This window comes from Penicillium crustosum, assembly GCF_028827405.1.
Source record: "Penicillium crustosum strain IBT 35664 chromosome Unknown utg000004l_segment0_segment0, whole genome shotgun sequence".
NCBI lineage: Eukaryota > Fungi > Ascomycota > Eurotiomycetes > Eurotiales > Aspergillaceae > Penicillium > Penicillium crustosum.
The window spans coordinates 2,033,616-2,053,411 of NW_026623125.1; the positions used below are offsets into that span (position 1 = coordinate 2,033,616).

A 19,796-nucleotide genomic window follows, 5' to 3' on the forward strand; every position below is an offset into this window, starting at 1 on the left:
GGATCAATCAAGGTCCTATTAGTCCCATTAGTCTCAAGTCCCAATGCTGAGTTCCACTAACAAACGCGCCGCAAAGCTGGGGCCAGGGCGCAGAGCCCCTGATGGAGAAAACCGGAACAACATACCTGAGGCATAAAACAGCGATCGAGAGGCCAAACAAATTGTAAAGGCCAATTACATCACAGAATAAACACCGAAATGATCGTATATGCGCCAGCAAGTCGGATAATTCGAACCACAGAATATCAACCAACAGGAAGCTCGAAAGCGAGGACCCAGATTGCTTGAACCGGTGATGACTCAGCGTCACCTGATATGCCGGCAACATCATTCGATGTTCATGATTCTCTCCCACTACCCCGTCTCCAGTTCTCTGCCCACGAATTCTCCTTCCAACGCACGCTCGAATTGCTGCAACCATGTCCTCAATCGCTGCTCTGGCTACCCGCCGGGCTCTGACCCGCCAGTCCCTTCTCCGCGCTCCCCCGCGCCGCTTCAGCTCCTCCAAGGTCGAGGAGGCCAGCCTCGACAAGGCCGGCAAGCGTGATCCCGAGCTCTACGTACGGATCCCACGAAGCAATTGAACCACGCTCGAGCTTTTATTCTAACTGCTATGCTTCTAGGTCCTTCTCGGTGTCATGTCTGGTGCTTTCCTGATTGCCGGATGGTGAGCATCCCTCCCGAAATTGCCCTACAATGCCTCAATGCCCAAATGTCTCGCCCTATTTGCGCCACTGTGACGTATCAGCACTTCGGGGATTTTACCCAATTTACCTACAATCTACCTACCACTCTCAATGGCGCATGCACATGCAATGAAAAGCAAGCACCACGATCGCTAACCAGTTCGGTATTCGCCATGATATAGGTACTTCGGCCGCAAGCCCACCTCCGTGACCTCTGAGAGCAACGTTCGCATTGGCGAGAGCGCTATGCCCTGGCACGGCGAGTCCGAGGATGGCAAGGTCTACAAGTACCAGTACCACCCCCACGGTGACAAGAACCAGCCCCTCCGCGCTGCTCCTAGCGCCATGAACACCGTCATTGTTCCCAATGTCACCCTTCCCGAGGTACGAATTCGCTAGACCTTTCATTTATTTTATGTCATACGAGGGAGCACTCCAGAACTTTTTTCAGAGTGTCATGTGTGATTGCCTCGGTTATTTTGGTAGGAAATGCTGACATTAGCTTTTTTTTTCTTAACAGGACCTCCACGAGAAGTTCAACAAGTACGGCAAGGAGGAATGGGACTACTGAACGGCTATTGCTTAGCCATAAGAAGTACCTTGAGAAGTCGAATGAAGCGAACCGCCGTTTCTTGCGGCCGGCTGCTGTACACTAAGACAGGGGAGAGGAGAGTGCTACGTGAACTTGCCATTGGGATAGCAAGAGATTTGTGCATAGTATCCGTATTCAGATTAAGAGTCAATTGGGAATAGCTCTCTTTCTTGCGTTACATCCGTATCATGCTGGCTTGGTTACAATATTTGAATTAGCAATCTAGAACCATACCTTACAACCCAATTGCCCAAACGCTAAAAGTGGGCAACTATGTAGCTATGATGTTATGAATATAGCACAAAATCCGCGGATATCAGTGTTAATTATGCCAACACTAAAAAAAAAGCTAACATGAAATAGAGAAATGGACAAGTACTGTATGGAGTCTCATTATACATGGCAGAATCCGCTCTCCTCCTACACTTTATCTTCCACACGACCACTATTTAGTGGCTTCGTTACCCTCGCTAGCAGGCTTAGCTTCCATGGAGCTTGACTGCTCAACAGAGCGCTCGTTGCCATCAGCCACAGACGCGGGGCTCTCGGGGGGCACGGAGTCCTCGGGCGCACTGCCAGTCTCTGGATTTTGGCCCTGCACATCCGGGTGCGGGGGGGGCGAGCTGGCCATTGACAACGGGAACATCGTGGGCATTCTGCAAAGGCTGACCAGGCTCATAGCGAGTCTCGAACTTCACCTTACCTTCTGCTCGGAGCGAGGCTACCAGGTTCTCGTCAAGAACTTTGCCGTTCTGGTCGCGGTACTCAACACGCGCCATAGACCCTTTGATCTTGGGCGCAGTGACGGCTGCTGGGTCTGATTCTTGAGCAGCCTCACTTGCAGGTTCTTGGACCTGGACTGGCGGCGGTGGTGGTGGGGGTGGTGCTTGAGCTGCGGTTGTTAGGGCAGCCACAGGTGGCAGACTCGGCACGTACTGAGTGATGTACTGGCTCAACTAGTGGCATTCAAAAGTCCATGTTAGTCGTGGTCTCGTCGATTCGTTCAATGGCCTCGCCGGGGAGGTCTCCATTCCGGAACACTTACGTCAGTGTGGAAGGTGTTGCAGTCGAAATCCCAAGATCCGAGCAGCTTCACCTGGTTGCAAGCATCCCTAGTCCACGGGTTGCCATACACAAGTGGGGCGTAGATAGTGAACACAACAATGCTAAGACCCAGGAAGATTGTCATCAGAGCCTTGCCTATCAGAGGCTTCGACGCAAGGCCGAAGCTCTTAATGCGGTTTGTGAGGAAGTCAAGTTCTTGGCAGAGTACCATAATGGCGAAGTAAAGGGCGGGGAGATAGTGGTGCAAGAAGAGCTGGCGCGCCATAAGGTAGAATGGGAAATAGTGGAAGAACCAGCCCAAAACGCTGGTGCCAACCTCGTAGTCAAAGCGCTTGAACGAAGCGTGCTTGTAGTCGTCACAGCTTCGCTGCCACCTAACAATGGAGAGAGCCTTGAAAACGAAATAGATTCCAATGGCCAGAGTGCTTGACCACCAAATAAGCGGGTTTCCGAGGAGGTAAATTTGGCGGTTGTCTTTGCCCCAGAAGTTGATGCCACGAAGGAGGGTAGGCCAGGAGGGCGGGCGAGAATCCCAGGCGTGGGACTCAACCAAGCCTGCGTTCGTGGTCCACATCACCTTCTGCAATTCCCAGAACTTGCCCAGGAAGCCGGGGTTCCGGTAGTTGACTCGCTCGGCGTCAGGGGCCATGGCGGGGTGCTGGTTGGACTCAATATACCAAACGCTATTGGGAAGCGTACCACCCTTTGCACATGTCACTTCCTGCTGCTCCCATCCCCACTCCGGAAGCTTGACCTTGTGGGAGAACAGGACACAGCCAGTCATGACATGCACCAGCTTGAACTTGGTCTGGATAGTCCGCAGACGCTTCTTAGACTCTGGAGTCTCGGACAAGGACTTAACAATCTCAACCCTCCATAAGTCGTTGGCATCACCAGGGAAGCCTTCATATCCATAGGCAGAGACCTCAAACTGCCAATCGGCCTCGGTCACCGGAGGGCGCTCGTCATGCGAGTGAATTCTTCGGTGGGTGATCACGTGGTAAAGTTTGATAGTCGAACCATCCTCAATGAAGCCAGGAGCAGTCAAGTTGTCCCAGGCGAATGGGCCCTCGACCTCTCCATAGGATCCTAGAGGCTGAGTCGAGTTCTCCAAAATGAACACGTTGTTTTCATCCTTGTGGGGGTAGAGCGTGATTTGCTGCTGCTTGCTACCCGTTGGGTACATGTGAGGGTGGGAGTGCAGGTAGCCACCCTGTGTGTTCAGATGACGCAGGCTGACTCGGGATCCGAATGAAACATCTGCAGGAACATCTTGCATAGACTTTGAGTTCAAAGTTGCCTGGAATTCTGACGACATGAAGCCGTCACCTTCTCCGGGGTTGACCAAGCATGTAAAGTGAATGGCAAACATGGCAAGGTAGAAGCCTAGAGGAATGAAAATGAGGCAGAAAACCCGGGAGAAGAAATGCTTGAGCCACAGGCGCTATGACAAACCTATTGTTAGCATAAAACACATCTTTATCTGAATCTGGAAACACATACCGGCGTGACATTCTTAGCATCACCCAATAGTACCCACAACTGGAGAACGGTGAGAGATCCAACCCAAGCCATAGTGAAGAGACCAACCCACTTCACGCTCAGGGTTGCGCCAAGAGATAGACCGGTAAACACCAGCCAGAACCACCACGGACCGCGGAAGGCATAAGCCGGTCCCAGCTCTTGCTGGTTGGTGAAGCAGCTGAAGGCCAAAGCTGTCAGGGCGGTAAAGAAAATCAATGGGGAGTCGAGCAGAATCAGACGGGACTGAGTGACCAAAGCGTTGTCAAAGATAACAAGACCAGCACCTAGGAGCGAAGTCGAAGTTCGGCACCCAGTAACCTTGAGAGTGAGGAACATCAATGGGACAGTCAGAACACCCAGGATAGCTGGAAGCATGCGCATCGCCACGTAGGGCACACCAGGCTCCAAATAATCCTTTCCAATATCCTTGAAATCGAAGTTTCCGTCGAAACCAGCAAGCCAGCCAGCCAGCGTAAGCAGCAGTTTAGCTAGCGGGGGGTGCACATCCATGAAGAATTTTCCCTTGATGTATTTGGAAGCAAATCCACCGAAGCTGTTCGAGCGCAAATCATTAGTCTCTGTTCGTTTTTATTTCGATGTATAACACAAGATTGGTGAGGAACGTACTGGACTTCATCGAAGACCACACTGGTGGGCTGGTAGATTCTGAATAGACGAACAGCCGTGGCGATCAGAGTCACCAGTACAATAAGCTTATAGTCCGAGCCGGGGAGTTTGAAGATATCATTGTTCTTCACACCGTCCGAGGCATACGTCTTCTGAGGCACCGGCAAAGGCTTGCGGCTCTTGGGTTTAGGCGACCGACTAGGCGAGCGCCTACCACGGCTCTGTGGCCGTACGGCCAGTGTGTCTTTCGCTTTCTGGCCCATATTGTTTCGATGCAGGTGTTAAACGACGTCAGCGGTTCAGGAGAATGGCGTGGGATTCGGAATGTCGAGGAGAGAAGATAGGAGATTTGCGTGTAGTTTTGGTTATAGTTTAAATCGTTAATGAGAGGCTTCTCAAGGTACAATGAACGAGTGGACGCTGTCGAACGCTGCTTTCGACTTCGAGCTGTCAACCGTTCAATGGCTTCAGGCACCACACCAATTAATGATCGTGTAACAATGAGGAAAAAGGCCCCATGACAGGGAAAAAAATAACAGATTAAAAAAAAAAAAAGCTGCTGAAGGGAGGGTAAGAAAGAAAAAGGACGTTGAAAAACAAGAATAGAAGTGAACGCAGATGGACGAAAGCGTGCAGTTCCGCCTTGAGGCCAGATCAACGGCGGCTGTGGAGGTCAACATGTGAGCCCCTTAGTTTTTAGCCCCTCGTATTATGACGGTCTTTACGGTAGTGAGATTTAGAGTTAAAATTCTATTCTTTTTTTGATAACTATACATATATAGGTATAGACTCAGTGCTTTAGAGATCAATTGGCTATATCCATGAACAAAAAAAAAAGAAAGTAAACATTCCCTATTCTGGACTGCATCTCAGTGGAGAATGCAAAGACACAGGAACATGGCCGCGCACGGGATATACCGCCACAGTACACACCGCCACCATACTGCCACTGTCTGTGGCGGTGACCCAGAGTGTGGCTAGTGAAGCTAGTCAGCAAGTCCTAGATCGTCTGCGATTCTACTACCAAGACCCCCATTCCCTCCATATTCTCGCCATTCACCATGGAGTCGTCAAATGGAAACACACCTCGCCCAGAGGGATCTGAGGGGACTCTAAAGCCCCCAGAGGGCATGGTTCTCCCCCCAAGGATATCCGAAAAGCCATCGAGACCACAGCAAGCTACGTCGTTCGCCATAAAGGCACTTTTGAGGATCGTATCCGCCAGAAGGAGAAGAACAACTACAAATTTTCCTTCCTGACCCCTGGAGATGCCTACGAGCCCTATTATCAATGGTACACAGCCGAGTACAAAGCAGGCCGAGTAGCAGGACCAGGAGGGCGAGCTGGCGAGACTGTCGCCGCCGCAGTACCTGAAAAGCCCAAGGGGCCACCTGAACCATCCCCGTTCCACTTCTCGGCGCGCATGCCTATTATCAATGCACAGGATTTGGACGTGGTCAAACACACGGCGCTATTTGTCGCAAAGCGGGGGAAGTCATTCATGACTGCACTGTCGCAGCGCGAAGCCAGAAATTTCCAATTCGACTTCTTACGCCCACAACATAGTCTCTACCAATTCTTCACACGATTGGTCGACCAATACACTATTCTGCTTCGCGCAGACGGAATTGACGAGGCGACTACAGTGACGAAAAGAATCGCAGAATTGGAACAAAATGCAAAGAACAAATTCCACGTCATGGAGCGTGCTAAGCAGCGGGCAGAATGGGTGAAATATCAACGGAAACAGAAGCAAGAGAAGGAGGAGCAAAGCGAACAGGAGCGCATTGAGTACGCCCAGATCGACTGGCACGATTTCGTCGTGGTCGAAACCGTCGAGTTCACCGAGCACGACGACCATGCGGACTTGCCACCTCCAACCTCCGCCAATGACCTGCAGTCCGCCTCCCTTGAACAAAGAGCGGCGCTTTCCCTCAGCACACGACGTATCGAAGAAGCGATGCCCGACGGCCTCGACGAGCCCGTCTACTACAACGCCTACCCAGTCCACCCCGCCCCCGCACCCATGCATACCCCCCAACCCTCAGTCTCGCCCTACCCAGCAGGTGCCTACCCCCTGCAGCAGGCCAGTATACCAACCCAGAAGAGGACCAGCGCATCCGCGAGCGAACCCAAGCGCGCGACCAAGCGGCCGCCGCTCAGGCAGCAGCCCAAGCCGGCCCCGGCCAACAGCCAATGCGCATCAGATCAGACTACGTGCCCCGAGCCCAGGCGCGCCGTCAACAAGTCCAGATGGCGATCTGCCCTCACTGCAGCCAGAAAGTTCCCTCCAACGAGCTGGACGAGCACATTCGTATTGAGCTGCTCGATCCGCGCTGGAAAGAACAACGTGCAAAGGCCGAAGCGCGCAGTGCTACTACCAACCTTTCCACCGTCGATGTCGTCAACAACCTTAAGCGTCTTGCAAGTCAGCGCAGCGATGTCTTCGATCCTTCTCCCCTGGAATCGGAGGAGGAAACTCGCCGTAAGCGACTGGCTATGGGTATCGATGGATCAGCTGGTCCCCAACACCCGAACGCTGCAGTGCAGAATCCCAACCCTCAGAGTATGAATATCGAAGACCAGCTCAGACATATTCATCAACTTGCTAAGAAATGATATCCCCCCATCTACATGAAGTTCAGACGGGATGTTCTCGTTCCAAAATTGAGGTTTCGCGGGGTTTTTTATTTCGAACGTATCTGTTCTGCCATTTGTGGAGTTTGGGAGGGATGAAATCTGGATGATGAGCTTCTTTTTTCTATTTGTGTACAATAGCCCTCTTTTACTCTAACCTCACGAAACATCTTGTCTGGTCTATTCTTTTTGTCATCTTCATTCTTTGGTTCTGTCTATGTATATTGCGTACGAAGTAATGCTGATCCTTGGGACATTGGCGACTAACATGTGCTACTTAGATCTTCTACGGTATATCCAAGAACATAGGTTGTCTATGTATGTATGTATGTATGCAATTTGATTCAAATTCGTCTATCATTTGTCACGATATTCCACCACCAACAGGACCCGGCACCAGCATCGCCGCGAGTCAAAAGTGGGAACGAAAAAAGGAGGGGGAAAGAACAGAAACAGAGAAAATCCATGATACCACACCTGGTCCAAATGTCCGCTAGAAAAGAAAGGGACAAGGGGAAAACAAAACACATTATTATGTATACATGGTCGGAAGTGAAAAAGCTGATAATAATACAGGAGGGCATGTCGCTGAAAGTGAATAAAGGGATACCCAAAAAGCCAGATCCAATGAGGTACATCATCAAGATGTAACCCAATGGGTGATTAAAGGTAGAGGTGGAGGTAGAAACAGAAACAGAAGCAGCATCTCCAAAAGGCAGGTCTATATCAATGACCGGGATGGAGTTGAAGAGAATTAAGTGACTGAAGAAAGAATGCAATGTCAAAGGGGGGGGGAAGACATTGGGCGGATCATAAAATGTTGGGTAAACCGTGTAGTCGTCTCACTCGTGTTGATCGCTTGTGATCAACCGAGGTCAAGAGTTGCTCAAACCATTGGGTTTGGCGGTGTCTGTGTCTGTATCTGTCTCTCGGCTGTGAATGGTCGGGGGCTCGTTGAGGATAGGTTCCGTGGCGCTGGGTTGAGCGATATCCGTGTGTGTGTCTGGACTATGAGCGATTGAGGGCTCGTCGAGGACAGGTGCCGTGGAATTAGTATCCACATTGGCGCTAGCTTCTTCATAAACGCTTGCTACTGAATCGACAGAAAGCCGCTTCCGTTCCGAACCACTCAAGGAAACACCATCGTCCCTATCATAGATAGAACTTTGAGGTCGAGGGAGATCAGGATGAGTTATGTGATCAGTAGCAGATTCTGTGATTGGCGTTTCCGGTGCGAGTTGATCCGCCGCTGGAGACGCTTTCTCCACCCTGGGCTCGAGGTAAGTAACGTCCACAGGATAGAGATACTGATCATCATCGTCCTCAGGGGCATCAGGATTAAATTCTGTGCTGGCCAGTTCCGCCTCTGGTTCGCTTGGGCGATTGCACAGTGGAACGATGCCTCCTCCGACACGGGACCAGAACATCCTCTCTCTGAGGCGGATGGTCTCATCCCAGATTTCCTTTTCTTCTTCAGTATCACCAGCCCGAAGATGTCCATCAAGGATGAGACGCAAGTAACCAGTGAACTCGCAACACGAGCGCACTCTCTCTAAACAGAGAATACAAAGTGAGTACCTCTGAGCGGTCTCGCTATCTGACGTTCGGAAACGATGGGTTCTCTCGTTGGACGTGCCGGGTCTGCGTTCGCCACAAACAGAGCAGGGGAAATCGAATTTCTTGGCTGCTGGGGGCATTGGCTCCACGACAAGACTTCCGTCGCAGATACTACTTAGAACGGTGCGTCGGGTCAACCATGAGATCCCTGGCGCTAGATCTAGTCTCAGTGTGGGTTCAATATCCTCCATGAGCACCCGCTTGTAGAAGCGGGTTTCCTTCAAGGAAAAATTCGATCCCGTTGTGGAAGACGTGCTCCCATTGGGGGAATGGGTAAACCCTTTGGTGGGTGATGAGGTCGACGATGGAGATCCTCCACTAGCAAAGCTTGCCAGACCCATCACGTTCAAGCCTCCATATGACCCACTAGCAGCACGACTAGGAGGTTTGGAGCTCCGAGAGAGGATCAACAAATCGCGGAAATCCTCATAAGCTTGCAAATCTGTCCGACATACCATGCGGAGAAGCTGCGGGAAGTTGGAGGAAGGGCCTGGAGTGAACTCCTCGGAGCTGTCAATCAATATAGGAACAGGTTCAATGTCGGTCTCTTGGGTACTAGAGCCTTGCGCTTGCGAGAGCTCATCCGGGGATGATGATGGAGTGGCAGTGGCACGGCTTTCGATGTCATCTTTTTGAAGATTCATCGCTTGCATGACGGACTTGAGCTCGGCAAGCTGGTCCTGGTGCGATGCCAGGAGCAACTCGGTGTCTTTGACTTGTGAACGTAACTGCTCATTCTTCTTCTCCACTGCCTCCCGCTCAATCTTAGCTGCAGCCACCATCTAAAGTGAGGTTAGAATGTAATTTATGTTGCACATACTGCAGGAGATTACTGACCTTATTTGCTTCTTCAAAAAGAGCCGCAGTAAGAGTTTCCACTTCCTGCTCAATATTCTTCCTGCCTTTCTCAGCAGCGAGACGCTGCGTTGTTTCTTCCGCTAACGCATCCCGTAATTGCGAAATTTCGCGATCGGAGTCGAACTTTTTGATATAGACTTTATTATCCAAGTCTCGCCGATACTTCTCATTCTGGAACTCCAGAGCTTGAATCTTGCCCTGGGCTAGCTCTAGCTCTTGCCGGGTAGCCACCAGGCTGTCATCGAGGTCTGTTTGGTTGTTGATGGCCTGGATCAATTTCACTGACAATGCTGCTACTTCGTTACTCAAATCGGGGTGGTGAGACGATGACGTCGAATGTGAGACCTCCGACCCGACCATCAATCGCGGGTCCTGCAAAGTGCTGAAACTGCTTTCATCGAATCCGGGGTTTTTTGTTCCATTGGAAGAAGCGATGTCGGAGAGATTGGTAGTAGACTTCGCTTTGACGACGGTTCGGTCAGGAGATAAGGACCGGTGCTCGGAGGAGAGTGACCTCTTGTGGGCGTTGCGCGGGATCATGTTGGATGGGGAAAAGAAGCTATGATGGGTGGTTTGAAAGGCAATTAAACTGCCCCACCTAAAGTGTCAATAATTGAAGTCCCAAAAAGGACATCTTTGATGGAGACTTACTCGGCCATGATGAGTGACGTAGAAGGCGTTCGGGGGGGTTAGGGCAAGAGAGGGTTCACTCGTCACCAGATCAGGACTAAGATCACGTCCAGAAAAGCTCCGGTAGACAAATTGCTCTCCACGCCATTCACAGCAAAGAGGGTAGGTGTTAGAATAGAAAGGTCGCGCGTGCGCGGTCGAGTAGGTCCACGGGGTACGTAATAAGCTTAAAGATAGTGGGATCCGGATTTGGGAGTGATGAGGGTCGGATTGTCGTAGACACAACTGAAATGAATGCGCTGGAAGTGAAGAGAAGGATTGAATCGCCACAAACAGGTCTGATCGGAGATATCAGCCTGTTGAGGGTGTCAAGTCAGGGTTGCAGCGCGAGGATGAATCGAAGCTTAGTCACCCGGATATGGATGGATTAGGCACGGACTATTAAAGGATCGACTGCGCTATGCACTTGTAAGAAGGAACTGAAGATTTTAATCGTATGAGATGTTGAATATGGGTATTTTTCGAAAGGGAAAGACCAATGTGAGGGGACAAATTCAGCATTGCCACCCGGAGACGGAACGGGGACACCCCGGGCGCTTCTGATAACCCTCTCGGGGAAATACTTTGGAGCTAAGCCTGAAGCTATCGATACTAATTTACTTTGGCGATTTGCCCCTCAAAAGGCGCAGTATTTCGTACCTTGATGGATCCAAGATACCGTGCTTTTAGTGGCTGCCTGCGTGATAGGTACATGCTAAGGTCTTATCACGAACATGCATAGTGTGACAATGCGAATATAGTAAGATACTACTCTGTAGTCCTGGAGGCCAACAATTAAATCAACATGTAATTTATATGATTCATATGCTTTATATGCTTTATATGCTTTATATGCACCCATAGGTGTACAAAGGTTGGAATTGTACGGAGCACACAGTTCCACGTGTAATTCCCCCGCAGAGACTGGGTAATCGGACTACTCGTACTACTAGTACGAATACGAGACTGAACTCCGAGGGGAATGGCATTGAACATGGAGTAGTATGGTGCTAACATTATGTATTCACTATCTAGATCTATATCTTATCTATTTCTATCTATTATTTGACAATTTGGGGGAGGTTTTTCGGGATTTTTAATTGTCTTTTGGAGAGGGTGAGGATGACTTCATGTAAAATATATAGTGTAGTTGAATATATACCGTACCAATTATCATTTCAAGAAAATTGGATAATTCAATTCCTAATAGTAACTACACACATGTACATACTCTACCAAGTATACCATTATATACATTTTCATAATTCAAAACCATGTATGTACCCCGGAATAAAGTATGGTCGTTACACCCCTCCGTAGTCAGGCGAGTCCAAGTGGGGTTCACCAATTTAATCCTCGACTCTTCAACATTTGAACAATCCAAGCCCCTCACTCTATTTGAATATCTACAATGGCGGACGCAGAGCTAGAAGAGGTCAGTCCCACAGCTATACCATGAAAGGTTTATGCCCTTGATTCTGGTACTAAGAGAGGAAATAGATCCGACGAGCCCGTCTCGCGCAACTCCAGCAACAAGGGCCCCGCGGCGGCCAGGATGGTGGTGAACAGGCACAGCAGAGGAGGTAAGGGTTGGAACAAGTCGCAAGAATATACTGCATGCTAACGAACGCAACCAGACAAGCAGAGGGTAGGTCTCAAGATCCCAGCGTCTCATCAGTCCACCGATTGGCATTCGATAAACTATAAACAACGTCCTTATATCGCCGCATTTCTAACCCATCTTTGATTCATCTTAGCCGAACAACGCGCTTCGATCCTGCAACAAATCCTCGACCCCGACGCTGCCGATCGCCTGGGCCGTATCCGCCTCGTTAAGGAATCGCGCGCAACAGATATCGAGAACCGCCTCATCATGCTCGCCCAGTCTGGACAGCTACGGGCAAAGGTAACCGAGACACAGCTCAAGGAGTTGTTGGGGGCTGTTGCGGAGAACCAGCGCAAAGAGGAGGAGGAGCACAAAATCGTTATCTCTCGCCGCAAAGGTGGGTGGGACGACGACGATGATCTCTTGGACCTGTAAGGGTCGCATAAAATTTGATTTATGATCACTTGAGCCTATGGCCCTCTTGTTTATTGCATTCGGATACCTTTGTTGCTATCCGGCCGTGGCCCACTGGGAAAATCTACTCCAGGCGTTATGGTCCTTCTTTCTTTTACACTATTTTCAGTTCGGTTGAAATTGAGGGCAATCGGCCTCGCATTTGCGCATATGCGCATCGGTGATATGGTTTACAACAATCCAATAATCATACATCTCTCCCTATATTCGAGATCCATCGCTCCGGCAGGAGCGCAATCCAGCTCAGTTCGAAGTCTGTTGCTGTTTCTCCTTTTCCCGCTTCTGCTGCTGTCGAATCATCTTCCGAATCTCTCTTAGGTCCGGCGGACGCTCAATATTCAGCTCGGCTCTAAGCTCGTCCACATCTTTCTCCAACACCTCCTCCCAATAAACATTGATAAGCTCCTTACTCCCTAGCCCACTGCGAATAGCCCACGGGAGATGTAACGAGAGGAACCGCTCTTTCTCAGCGGGCTTCATCCGCACAAAGGCGAATAGACTCAGCCCCGTCATGGGTAGAAGTGTGTTCAGGAATTCCAGAGCCTTAAGAGCCAGCTCACCCTCCACAAAAATCGGTAGACCCGTCACTGCATGGTAGAAGTCATGGCACTCGCGGTATCGTTGCATGACATATGCACATTCTTCATTGTCGATGTACTGGACGTTATCTCGGGTGTCGGGAGATACACCCTCACGATCTAGCCATTTGGCGTATGTCCGGCCGACGGAGTTCTCGGGGAGTGTGCGGAGATGGGTCATTTTGAGGGTTTCGGAAGTGATGCGGGGACGATCACGGAGGATGCGGCGCCCTGTTGGGTCTGAGAGCATGGCATCACGTAGTCGGTATATGAAAAATGGTGTCGCGGTGGCTTCGCCCAAGGCCGCAATGAGATCTATATAATACCATGTTAGATCGTGATCCAAGATCTTATGCTGGCTCTGTAGGAAATTCTATTCACGCACCCGCTCTTCTAGGATTGATAAGGGATCCAATTGCCGAGCCCAAGGCCAGAGCCCCGCGTTCGATAGTAGTCAATGGGACATGGCCGGGATAGTTTGGTGGTGGGCGGTTCAGAACGGAAAAGGGCCGTAGAGTGCTTGCAGCTGATAGATTTGGATTGGCAGCCAAGGCTCGAAGCTCGATTGCTCCACGCCTCCCGAGTACCGACATTATGAATCCCAAAGCCAGAGGAACTTGTGCATGGTCTGGGAACGAAAGCTGAAGTGAAAGTAGAAGTGGTATGATTATCAGATCGGCAGGGACAGCATAAGTGGCTGTTGTGCCGTGCCGTAGATCGCGATAACGCCGTTTATCGCCGATAACCTGCATCTGCTCCACATTGTAGAGTGAATTTCAGACACACATCGACGCGTTTCAAGACTACTAAACATTCCTTTTGGGCTTTTTTTTGACTTGATAAAACAAGATATAATAGAGCAGGCCCCTCTGAAGGTGTGTTCAAACAAATGTATATCTCTCCAGCTCAATCCCCATCTCGTAGTATATACTGACTGGAGCAAGCTTCTCAAAGTCTGCCAAGAAGCACAAAAAGCATACAATATGAAGCCAGAATGGTGGCCCGGGGAAGAGCATGAGGCCTTCACCGAATGGGCAACCTCCAATGGCATAGACACCAACTCGGTGACACCAGCCCGGTTCCAAGGACGTGGGCTAGGAATGATGGCCACCCGGAACATCAAAGTATGAATCCCCAAATCTATGTATACTCCTCATTTGAATATGTACTCACCCAGTATCTATTCAGAAAGGAGAGATTGTCCTCCGAGTGCCGACACAATTGATGCTGAGGGTCGAAGACATCCCTTCCACCTTTATTGAAAAACTCCCAGAAGACATTGCTGTACACGGGCTCCTGGCGGCGTATCTCACGCACGGTACACCAGATGAACTGTCAAAATACGAATTATGGCAAAAGTCATGGCCTAGCCGCAAAGACTTCGAAGACAGCATGCCGATCCTCTGGCCAACCGTCCTGGGAGGACCGCAGTTGCCCAGCAGCGAAGATGACGCCTCGATTGACTCGGAGCAGCCAAGTCTTCTCCCCACGTCAATTTCAGGGCTTTGGAATACGCTAAACCCAGGCCCAAAGACGAGGAAATACAGCTCAGACTACCAGAACATTCTTTCGCAGCAGGCTCAGCGCTTGCGCAAAGCATGGACGGACGTCATCCCTGCCTTCCCGGAGACTAACTGGGAGAAGTTCTCATACCACTGGCTGATTGTGAATACGAGGAGCTTCTATTGGATCGGCGAGGGACAGGAAACACCGGAGGACCCCAACGATGCAATGGGGCTGGTGCCTTTTGCTGATTATTTCAACCATGCGGATGTTGCTGTACGTGATTTTTCTAAGTTCCATGTTATATTGACCGAGCTAACATATAGTTGGAAACAGCGGGATGTCAAATTTGATGAGAATACATATGAATTCCGTGCCACGAAAGATTATGAGGAGGGCGAGGAAGTGTACATGAACTATGGCAGTCATCCGAATGATACTTTACTAGCAGAATGTGAGAAAGTGTTGTTATCTTCTTCTTTTCGACATGCTGACTTTGTCCCCTTCATTTTTATAGATGGCTTCTTCCTTGACGTGAATGAAGCAGATTCGATCTATCTCGACGATATTGTTTTTGGGGACATTCCTTCCGCCGAACAGCAAGAGGAGTTGTGGTTGAATCAGTATTATGGGTATGTGGTTTGATTTGATATTTTACATGACAATGCGCATTTTGCACGCGATATATATATACAGTTCTCCACTGACACAGCGCTAGCAACTACCAAGTCACTCCCCATGGACCCTGTTACCGCACGGAGGTCGCTGCATGTCTGAGTTATATGAAGGAGGAGGATTGGCGGAACCATGTTCTTGAAGGCCAATCACAGGGCTTGGATGAGAGTCGATCTGAGGCCACCATCAAAAGGTGGATTCTGACATATGCCGCAGAGGCAGATGCAACTATAGCGGCGCTGCAGAAAGCCATGGAACTCAACACCACGGTTCAAGCACATCGTTCAAAAGCAGAAATGCTGCTGAGACGGTGGAGGCAGATCAAGGATCTCTGCGATCATGCAGCCGAAACTGTCTCTGTATAGAGATTATCCGCAAGAATTTAGATTATTGTTGAACCATTTGACCTGCTCACACACAGAGAGATATGACTAGGAGCCAAGGTAGAGTAAGTATTCGACAGAGTAGAAGGTAGTCCAGAGCTGTTTAGACGGGAGGCTCATTGGTAGAGATGACATTGTCGAGGTCGAGGGGAATCGCGCCAGCTTCTCGGCTCCGATGGGTAGCCGCTTTGGCAGCGACCAAATGCTTGATCATGTAGTTGAGTGCGCATTTGATACCCAGTTCTTCACCGCGACGCACAATCCATCCGTTGAAGTATTCAATTTCTGTCAATCTCCGCTGGTTGATATCTTGCTGCATCGAACTGTGGTTCTTGGCCGTGTTGCTTGCGATGTTCACGACCAGACGACGCAGGCGTTCTGGGGAGAAGCGGTCTTCGATGCCCGGGATACCTTGTAGTTCAGGAAGAGCACAGATCACGGCGGAGATCTCAAAAAGTAGCAGCCGCATGACACGGGTGAAGCTGAACGAGTAGAGGATTTCGCCATTGGTACAGTCGCTCAGTGCAGTCAGGGGATTGATGACGCAGTTAACTGCCAATTTCTCAAGTTGATATTGTAACAGACCCGCCGGTGTGTCAGCCACGGCGACCAAGGGTGGAGTGAGAGTCAACAGGCGAAGAAGATATTTTGTGGACGGCGCCCACGTATGGTCAGCTTCCGGCGTCGTGGGAGGGATATTGGGATCTCCAACCGGGCTGAGGATTGTGGTCCCAACGCCCAAATGCGAAATCTTGAACGAGTCGTTCCTACCTAGACCATGGCTGAAGACCGTTTGGATGTAATGTGGTCGATTGTTGGGGTCGGGGAAAACATTTTGATTGATGGAGTCGAGTACGCCCATGCCATTATGAACAAGACAAATGGTTGAATCTTTGGTCAGGCGGTGGCTAATATCTTTAATGGCAAGTTCCGTGTGATGCGCCTTGGTGCAAATAATTAGGCACTCGATGGGACCATTATCAGGTGGAGACTCGGAATTGAACGACGAGGGCCGGTTGTCAACAGGTGGCATTGTGTACCATCTTCCTTCTTCATCCACTGTTTCAACATCGAATCCCGTTCTGACATCGTCAAGGCCATGGGTGCTGACAGAAATTTGTCCCCTTTTTCGAACAAAGGCTTGGTAGAGATAGTCATTGTGTAAACAGATTGTGATTGGCGGCGGTGACCGTCTCGTGGCTAAAGAATGAGCAAAAAAGCAACCTAGATTGCCCATTCCGAGAATATGCACTCGTCCTGACAGAGGCGCATTGGTATCATGGTTGACCTCATGCAACTCTTCCTTCCATGTTGAGATAAATCGTGTGTTTGGCCCGCCATAGACTTGGAACCGGGAGCGAAAACATGTACCAAGAATGCCAGTTCGCCATAAGGAGCGGGGCCGAAATGTCGATTGCATTCTGAGAGCGTTGAGGAAAAGCTCCCCGGTATATCCGACTGAGTTGCAAGTATGTGTTTGGCAATGGGAGGAGGTCAGAACGATAGGTTTGGTGAAGTATCGATCTTTATGTTGTGGGTATTGTAAAATAGGTAAGAGCCCGGCGACTGGCGTGTCCACCAAGGCCTATTTCTAAAGCAATCAAGCAATTGTTGGATATGCGCGTGTTCTCGGCGATCTCAGTTGCGCAGATGATAATCGGTCCAGAATTCACACCGCCCACTTTTACCGCCCGAGTTGAACCCGTCTTATTTTTTCTTAGATCAAGCAATTTCTCATCTACACCACATCTCACCGTCATGGACCCAACAGATCTACTACCGCTGCTTGAGCAGCTGGATGATAATATCGATGATTTGGAGGGTGTTCTCCAGCCTCTTTTGGCCAGCACTCTCCTCAAAAACTCGAACAAATTGCCTGTTATGGACAAAGCAAAACTTCACGTGTTGATCACCTACACACTAGAATCACTAATATTCTGTACGTCATACTCCACCTTCCAAGCCTTGCTTATACTAATGAAATTGGACAGCTTATCTGCGACTTCATGGCGTGGATGCGAAGCAGCACCCGGTATTCCGGGAACTGACCCGTGTGAAGCAGTACTTTGAAAAGATCAAGGCACTGGAGACCGAGCCTGAGGAACGCACTATGACTCTTGACAAGGCAGCTGCGGGCAGGTTTATCAAACATGGCCTTGTAAGTATTGACCCGTTCAATTGTATTATAATGGTCACTGACCAAGTTTACACAGGCTGGCAATGATAAGTATGACTTGGAACGGGCAGAAAAGCAGGCCAAAGAGCGAGCCCGTGCTGAGTTCAAAGCAACCATGCTTGCCCGCAAGAGCATGGAGGCCTCGAAAGCGCAATCCAGTAACGATTCTGACGATGACGATTCTGAAGGGGGCGTGGACATTGCAACAGCAGCAGAGCCCCAGATTGACACAAATCACCCTGGAAAGACCGAGAAGGATAGCAAAAAGAAATCCAAGGGAGAGCACAAATCAGAAAACAGCAAGTCAAAGAAAGAGAGGAAAACCAACAAGGCGACACTGAAAGAAGAGAAGAAGGAGCGCCGGCTGAAGAAGGAGGACACCCGAAAGGCCCGCAAGGCCCAATGATTGCACTGCGCCTCAATTTTGGTGGAAACTAAGTACGGACTGCCTTGCGCCTCGAATACCAAGGACGGACTGCCGGGCGGTCTCAAAACATAGCATTGGCTATGCGTCATCATTACCAGAACCCTCTGTCGACACAACATGCATTGTCGAATCTAATCATCGCTTTGCCAAACCTGTCCGGCCATGAGCTTCCATTTAGATGGATGTCCCGGCCATCTCGAGACCACGATGAGTGGCTCTATGTACTACTATGTATGTACGAGACTTGGATGTCTCCATGAATCAAGATACCCTTCCGCAATGGGAACTACAACAGTCGATACACTCTATGCACAAACTAGTAGATGAAACCAGCTAGATGCTTCTTTCCATGACATAATTCGCGCACATTCATTCTATTGCTTTTAATAGTTAATAGCACATGCTTGTAATTCCCGTGGTAAACCCGTTCCTGACTCCGCGCCGGGCAGCCGGCACCGTAATGTCCGATCCACGTGACAGCCATCCACCAATCAGAATCCACGAATCTCCCAAGGTTTGCATCGGAGTTTGCCTCAGTGGCCGAACTTACTCATCTTCTAGCTTCTTCTTTCTCCACTAGAACTTATACTTATCTCAACTTGCATATCCTCACCTCCCTTTTACATTCGTCCAAACAAACCCACACACAACCATCAAAATGCCTCGTCAACAACGCCGTGCCGCTCCCACCCCTGCGCGCAGCGCTCCCAGCCGTCCTACCGCCGCTCCTGCTCGGCCCGCGGCTGCTCCCTCGCAGCAGCAGTCGCAGCCTCACTCGACCGCCGCTCAACCCCCACAGGCCCAGCAGGCTCCTCCTATGCAGCAGCAGAGCGCCGGCCCTGGACTCTTCGGCCAGATGGCCTCAACCGCAGCGTAAGTTCCAATCCCGGCTTCGTGTTTCGTTCCCCGATAAAATCCGGGGTTAGGATCGACTTTTTCCGACATATGTGCTAACAATTATTTCGATCTAGTGGTGTTGCCGTCGGCTCTTCCATCGGCCACGCCATCGGTGGCTTCTTCAGTGGTGGCTCCGGCGCCCCCGCTGAGGCCCAGCAGGCTCCCCCTGCCCAGGCCCAGGCTATGGACAACGGCCTCTACCAGAGCAACGCTTCCCAGACTTCCTACGAGAACCCTGCCTGTGAGGTTGATGTCCGCAACTTCCGCACTTGCATGGATGAGAACCAGGGTAACCTGAGCATTTGCGGTTGGTACCTTGATCAGCTGGTATGTTTACACTTATTTTTATTTTTCTCTGCTTTTTAAATATATGCTAATGTCCCACAGAAAGCTTGCCAGGCTGCCGCTAAGCCCTACTAAGGGTTTGATACCAATTTGACCCTTAGTGGTCAGAAAAGACAGATACCATTTTTTAGTAATAAGTGATGGGGTTTATGGGCTTGATTGTTCATAACCAATCTTTCTTTTGCATAGCCATTCCCATATCCCCTCTTTGTACTTTATACCATCTCTCCTCGATAAAGGAATCAATGCTTGACTACCGAATCAAGAATTCGAATGCATGAATTTTAACGAATTTCCTACATTTGTAGTTATCTGATGGTAGTTTGGACTAATGCCTATATCAAATCCAAATGGGATTAAAAATGGGCACTCAGTAACTTTGTGGACAAGGTCACTTATTACGACTGTCAACTTTACAGCAATCAAAAAGCAAAAAAAATATATATGTAACCAGTGT

At 49.8% G+C, this 19,796-nt stretch overlaps 10 protein-coding genes across 10 annotated transcripts; 6 read left to right on the plus strand and 4 right to left on the minus strand.

Annotated features, from left to right (window-relative positions):
* Positions 1-419: 419 nt before the first annotated feature.
* Positions 420-1,257, plus strand: N7487_009797 (uncharacterized protein; the record flags this gene model as incomplete). The annotated part of the gene is made up of 4 exons (XM_056877527.1): positions 420-560; positions 624-667; positions 869-1,070; positions 1,207-1,257. The coding sequence occupies 4 exons, from the start codon at positions 420-422 to the stop codon at positions 1,255-1,257; spliced, it is 438 nt and encodes a 145-aa protein (XP_056726107.1).
* Positions 1,258-1,723: 466 nt separating this feature from the next.
* pmt1 (protein mannosyltransferase 1) lies at positions 1,724-4,757 on the minus strand (the record flags this gene model as incomplete). Its single annotated transcript, XM_056877528.1, has 5 exons — positions 1,724-1,873; positions 1,923-2,234; positions 2,324-3,787; positions 3,847-4,420; positions 4,495-4,757. The coding sequence occupies 5 exons, from the start codon at positions 4,755-4,757 to the stop codon at positions 1,724-1,726; spliced, it is 2,763 nt and encodes a 920-aa protein (XP_056726108.1).
* Positions 4,758-5,555: 798 nt separating this feature from the next.
* On the plus strand, positions 5,556-7,113 carry N7487_009799 (SURP domain-containing protein; the record flags this gene model as incomplete). The annotated part of the gene is given in 3 exon segments (XM_056877529.1): positions 5,556-5,627; positions 5,642-6,560; positions 6,578-7,113. The coding sequence occupies 3 exon segments, from the start codon at positions 5,556-5,558 to the stop codon at positions 7,111-7,113; spliced, it is 1,527 nt and encodes a 508-aa protein (XP_056726109.1).
* Positions 7,114-8,006: 893 nt separating this feature from the next.
* Positions 8,007-10,265, minus strand: N7487_009800 (guanine nucleotide exchange factor SEC2; the record flags this gene model as incomplete). Its single annotated transcript, XM_056877530.1, has 3 exons — positions 8,007-9,530; positions 9,586-10,204; positions 10,258-10,265. The coding sequence occupies 3 exons, from the start codon at positions 10,263-10,265 to the stop codon at positions 8,007-8,009; spliced, it is 2,151 nt and encodes a 716-aa protein (XP_056726110.1).
* Positions 10,266-11,686: 1,421 nt separating this feature from the next.
* N7487_009801 (DNA-binding protein) lies at positions 11,687-12,316 on the plus strand (the record flags this gene model as incomplete). Its single annotated transcript, XM_056877531.1, has 4 exons — positions 11,687-11,710; positions 11,776-11,858; positions 11,913-11,923; positions 12,033-12,316. The coding sequence occupies 4 exons, from the start codon at positions 11,687-11,689 to the stop codon at positions 12,314-12,316; spliced, it is 402 nt and encodes a 133-aa protein (XP_056726111.1).
* Positions 12,317-12,598: 282 nt separating this feature from the next.
* coq4 (ubiquinone biosynthesis protein COQ4) lies at positions 12,599-13,526 on the minus strand (the record flags this gene model as incomplete). The annotated part of the gene is made up of 2 exons (XM_056877532.1): positions 12,599-13,248; positions 13,319-13,526. 2 exons carry the CDS (start codon positions 13,524-13,526, stop codon positions 12,599-12,601), a joined length of 858 nt encoding a protein of 285 aa, XP_056726112.1.
* A 390-nt stretch (positions 13,527-13,916) lies between these two features.
* Positions 13,917-15,476, plus strand: N7487_009803 (uncharacterized protein; the record flags this gene model as incomplete). Its single annotated transcript, XM_056877533.1, has 5 exons — positions 13,917-14,057; positions 14,122-14,712; positions 14,773-14,890; positions 14,954-15,068; positions 15,155-15,476. 5 exons carry the CDS (start codon positions 13,917-13,919, stop codon positions 15,474-15,476), a joined length of 1,287 nt encoding a protein of 428 aa, XP_056726113.1.
* A 121-nt stretch (positions 15,477-15,597) lies between these two features.
* N7487_009804 (ketopantoate reductase family protein) lies at positions 15,598-16,914 on the minus strand (the record flags this gene model as incomplete). Its single annotated transcript, XM_056877534.1, has 1 exon — positions 15,598-16,914. One exon carries the CDS (start codon positions 16,912-16,914, stop codon positions 15,598-15,600), a length of 1,317 nt encoding a protein of 438 aa, XP_056726114.1.
* A 338-nt stretch (positions 16,915-17,252) lies between these two features.
* On the plus strand, positions 17,253-18,076 carry N7487_009805 (Sas10/Utp3/C1D family protein; the record flags this gene model as incomplete). The annotated part of the gene is made up of 3 exons (XM_056877535.1): positions 17,253-17,433; positions 17,486-17,652; positions 17,708-18,076. The coding sequence occupies 3 exons, from the start codon at positions 17,253-17,255 to the stop codon at positions 18,074-18,076; spliced, it is 717 nt and encodes a 238-aa protein (XP_056726115.1).
* Positions 18,077-18,755: 679 nt separating this feature from the next.
* N7487_009806 (coiled-coil-helix-coiled-coil-helix domain-containing protein) lies at positions 18,756-19,631 on the plus strand (the record flags this gene model as incomplete). The annotated part of the gene is made up of 3 exons (XM_056877536.1): positions 18,756-18,970; positions 19,069-19,321; positions 19,382-19,631. The coding sequence occupies 3 exons, from the start codon at positions 18,756-18,758 to the stop codon at positions 19,412-19,414; spliced, it is 501 nt and encodes a 166-aa protein (XP_056726116.1). The 3' UTR covers positions 19,415-19,631.
* Between the last annotated feature and the right edge of the window lie 165 nt (positions 19,632-19,796).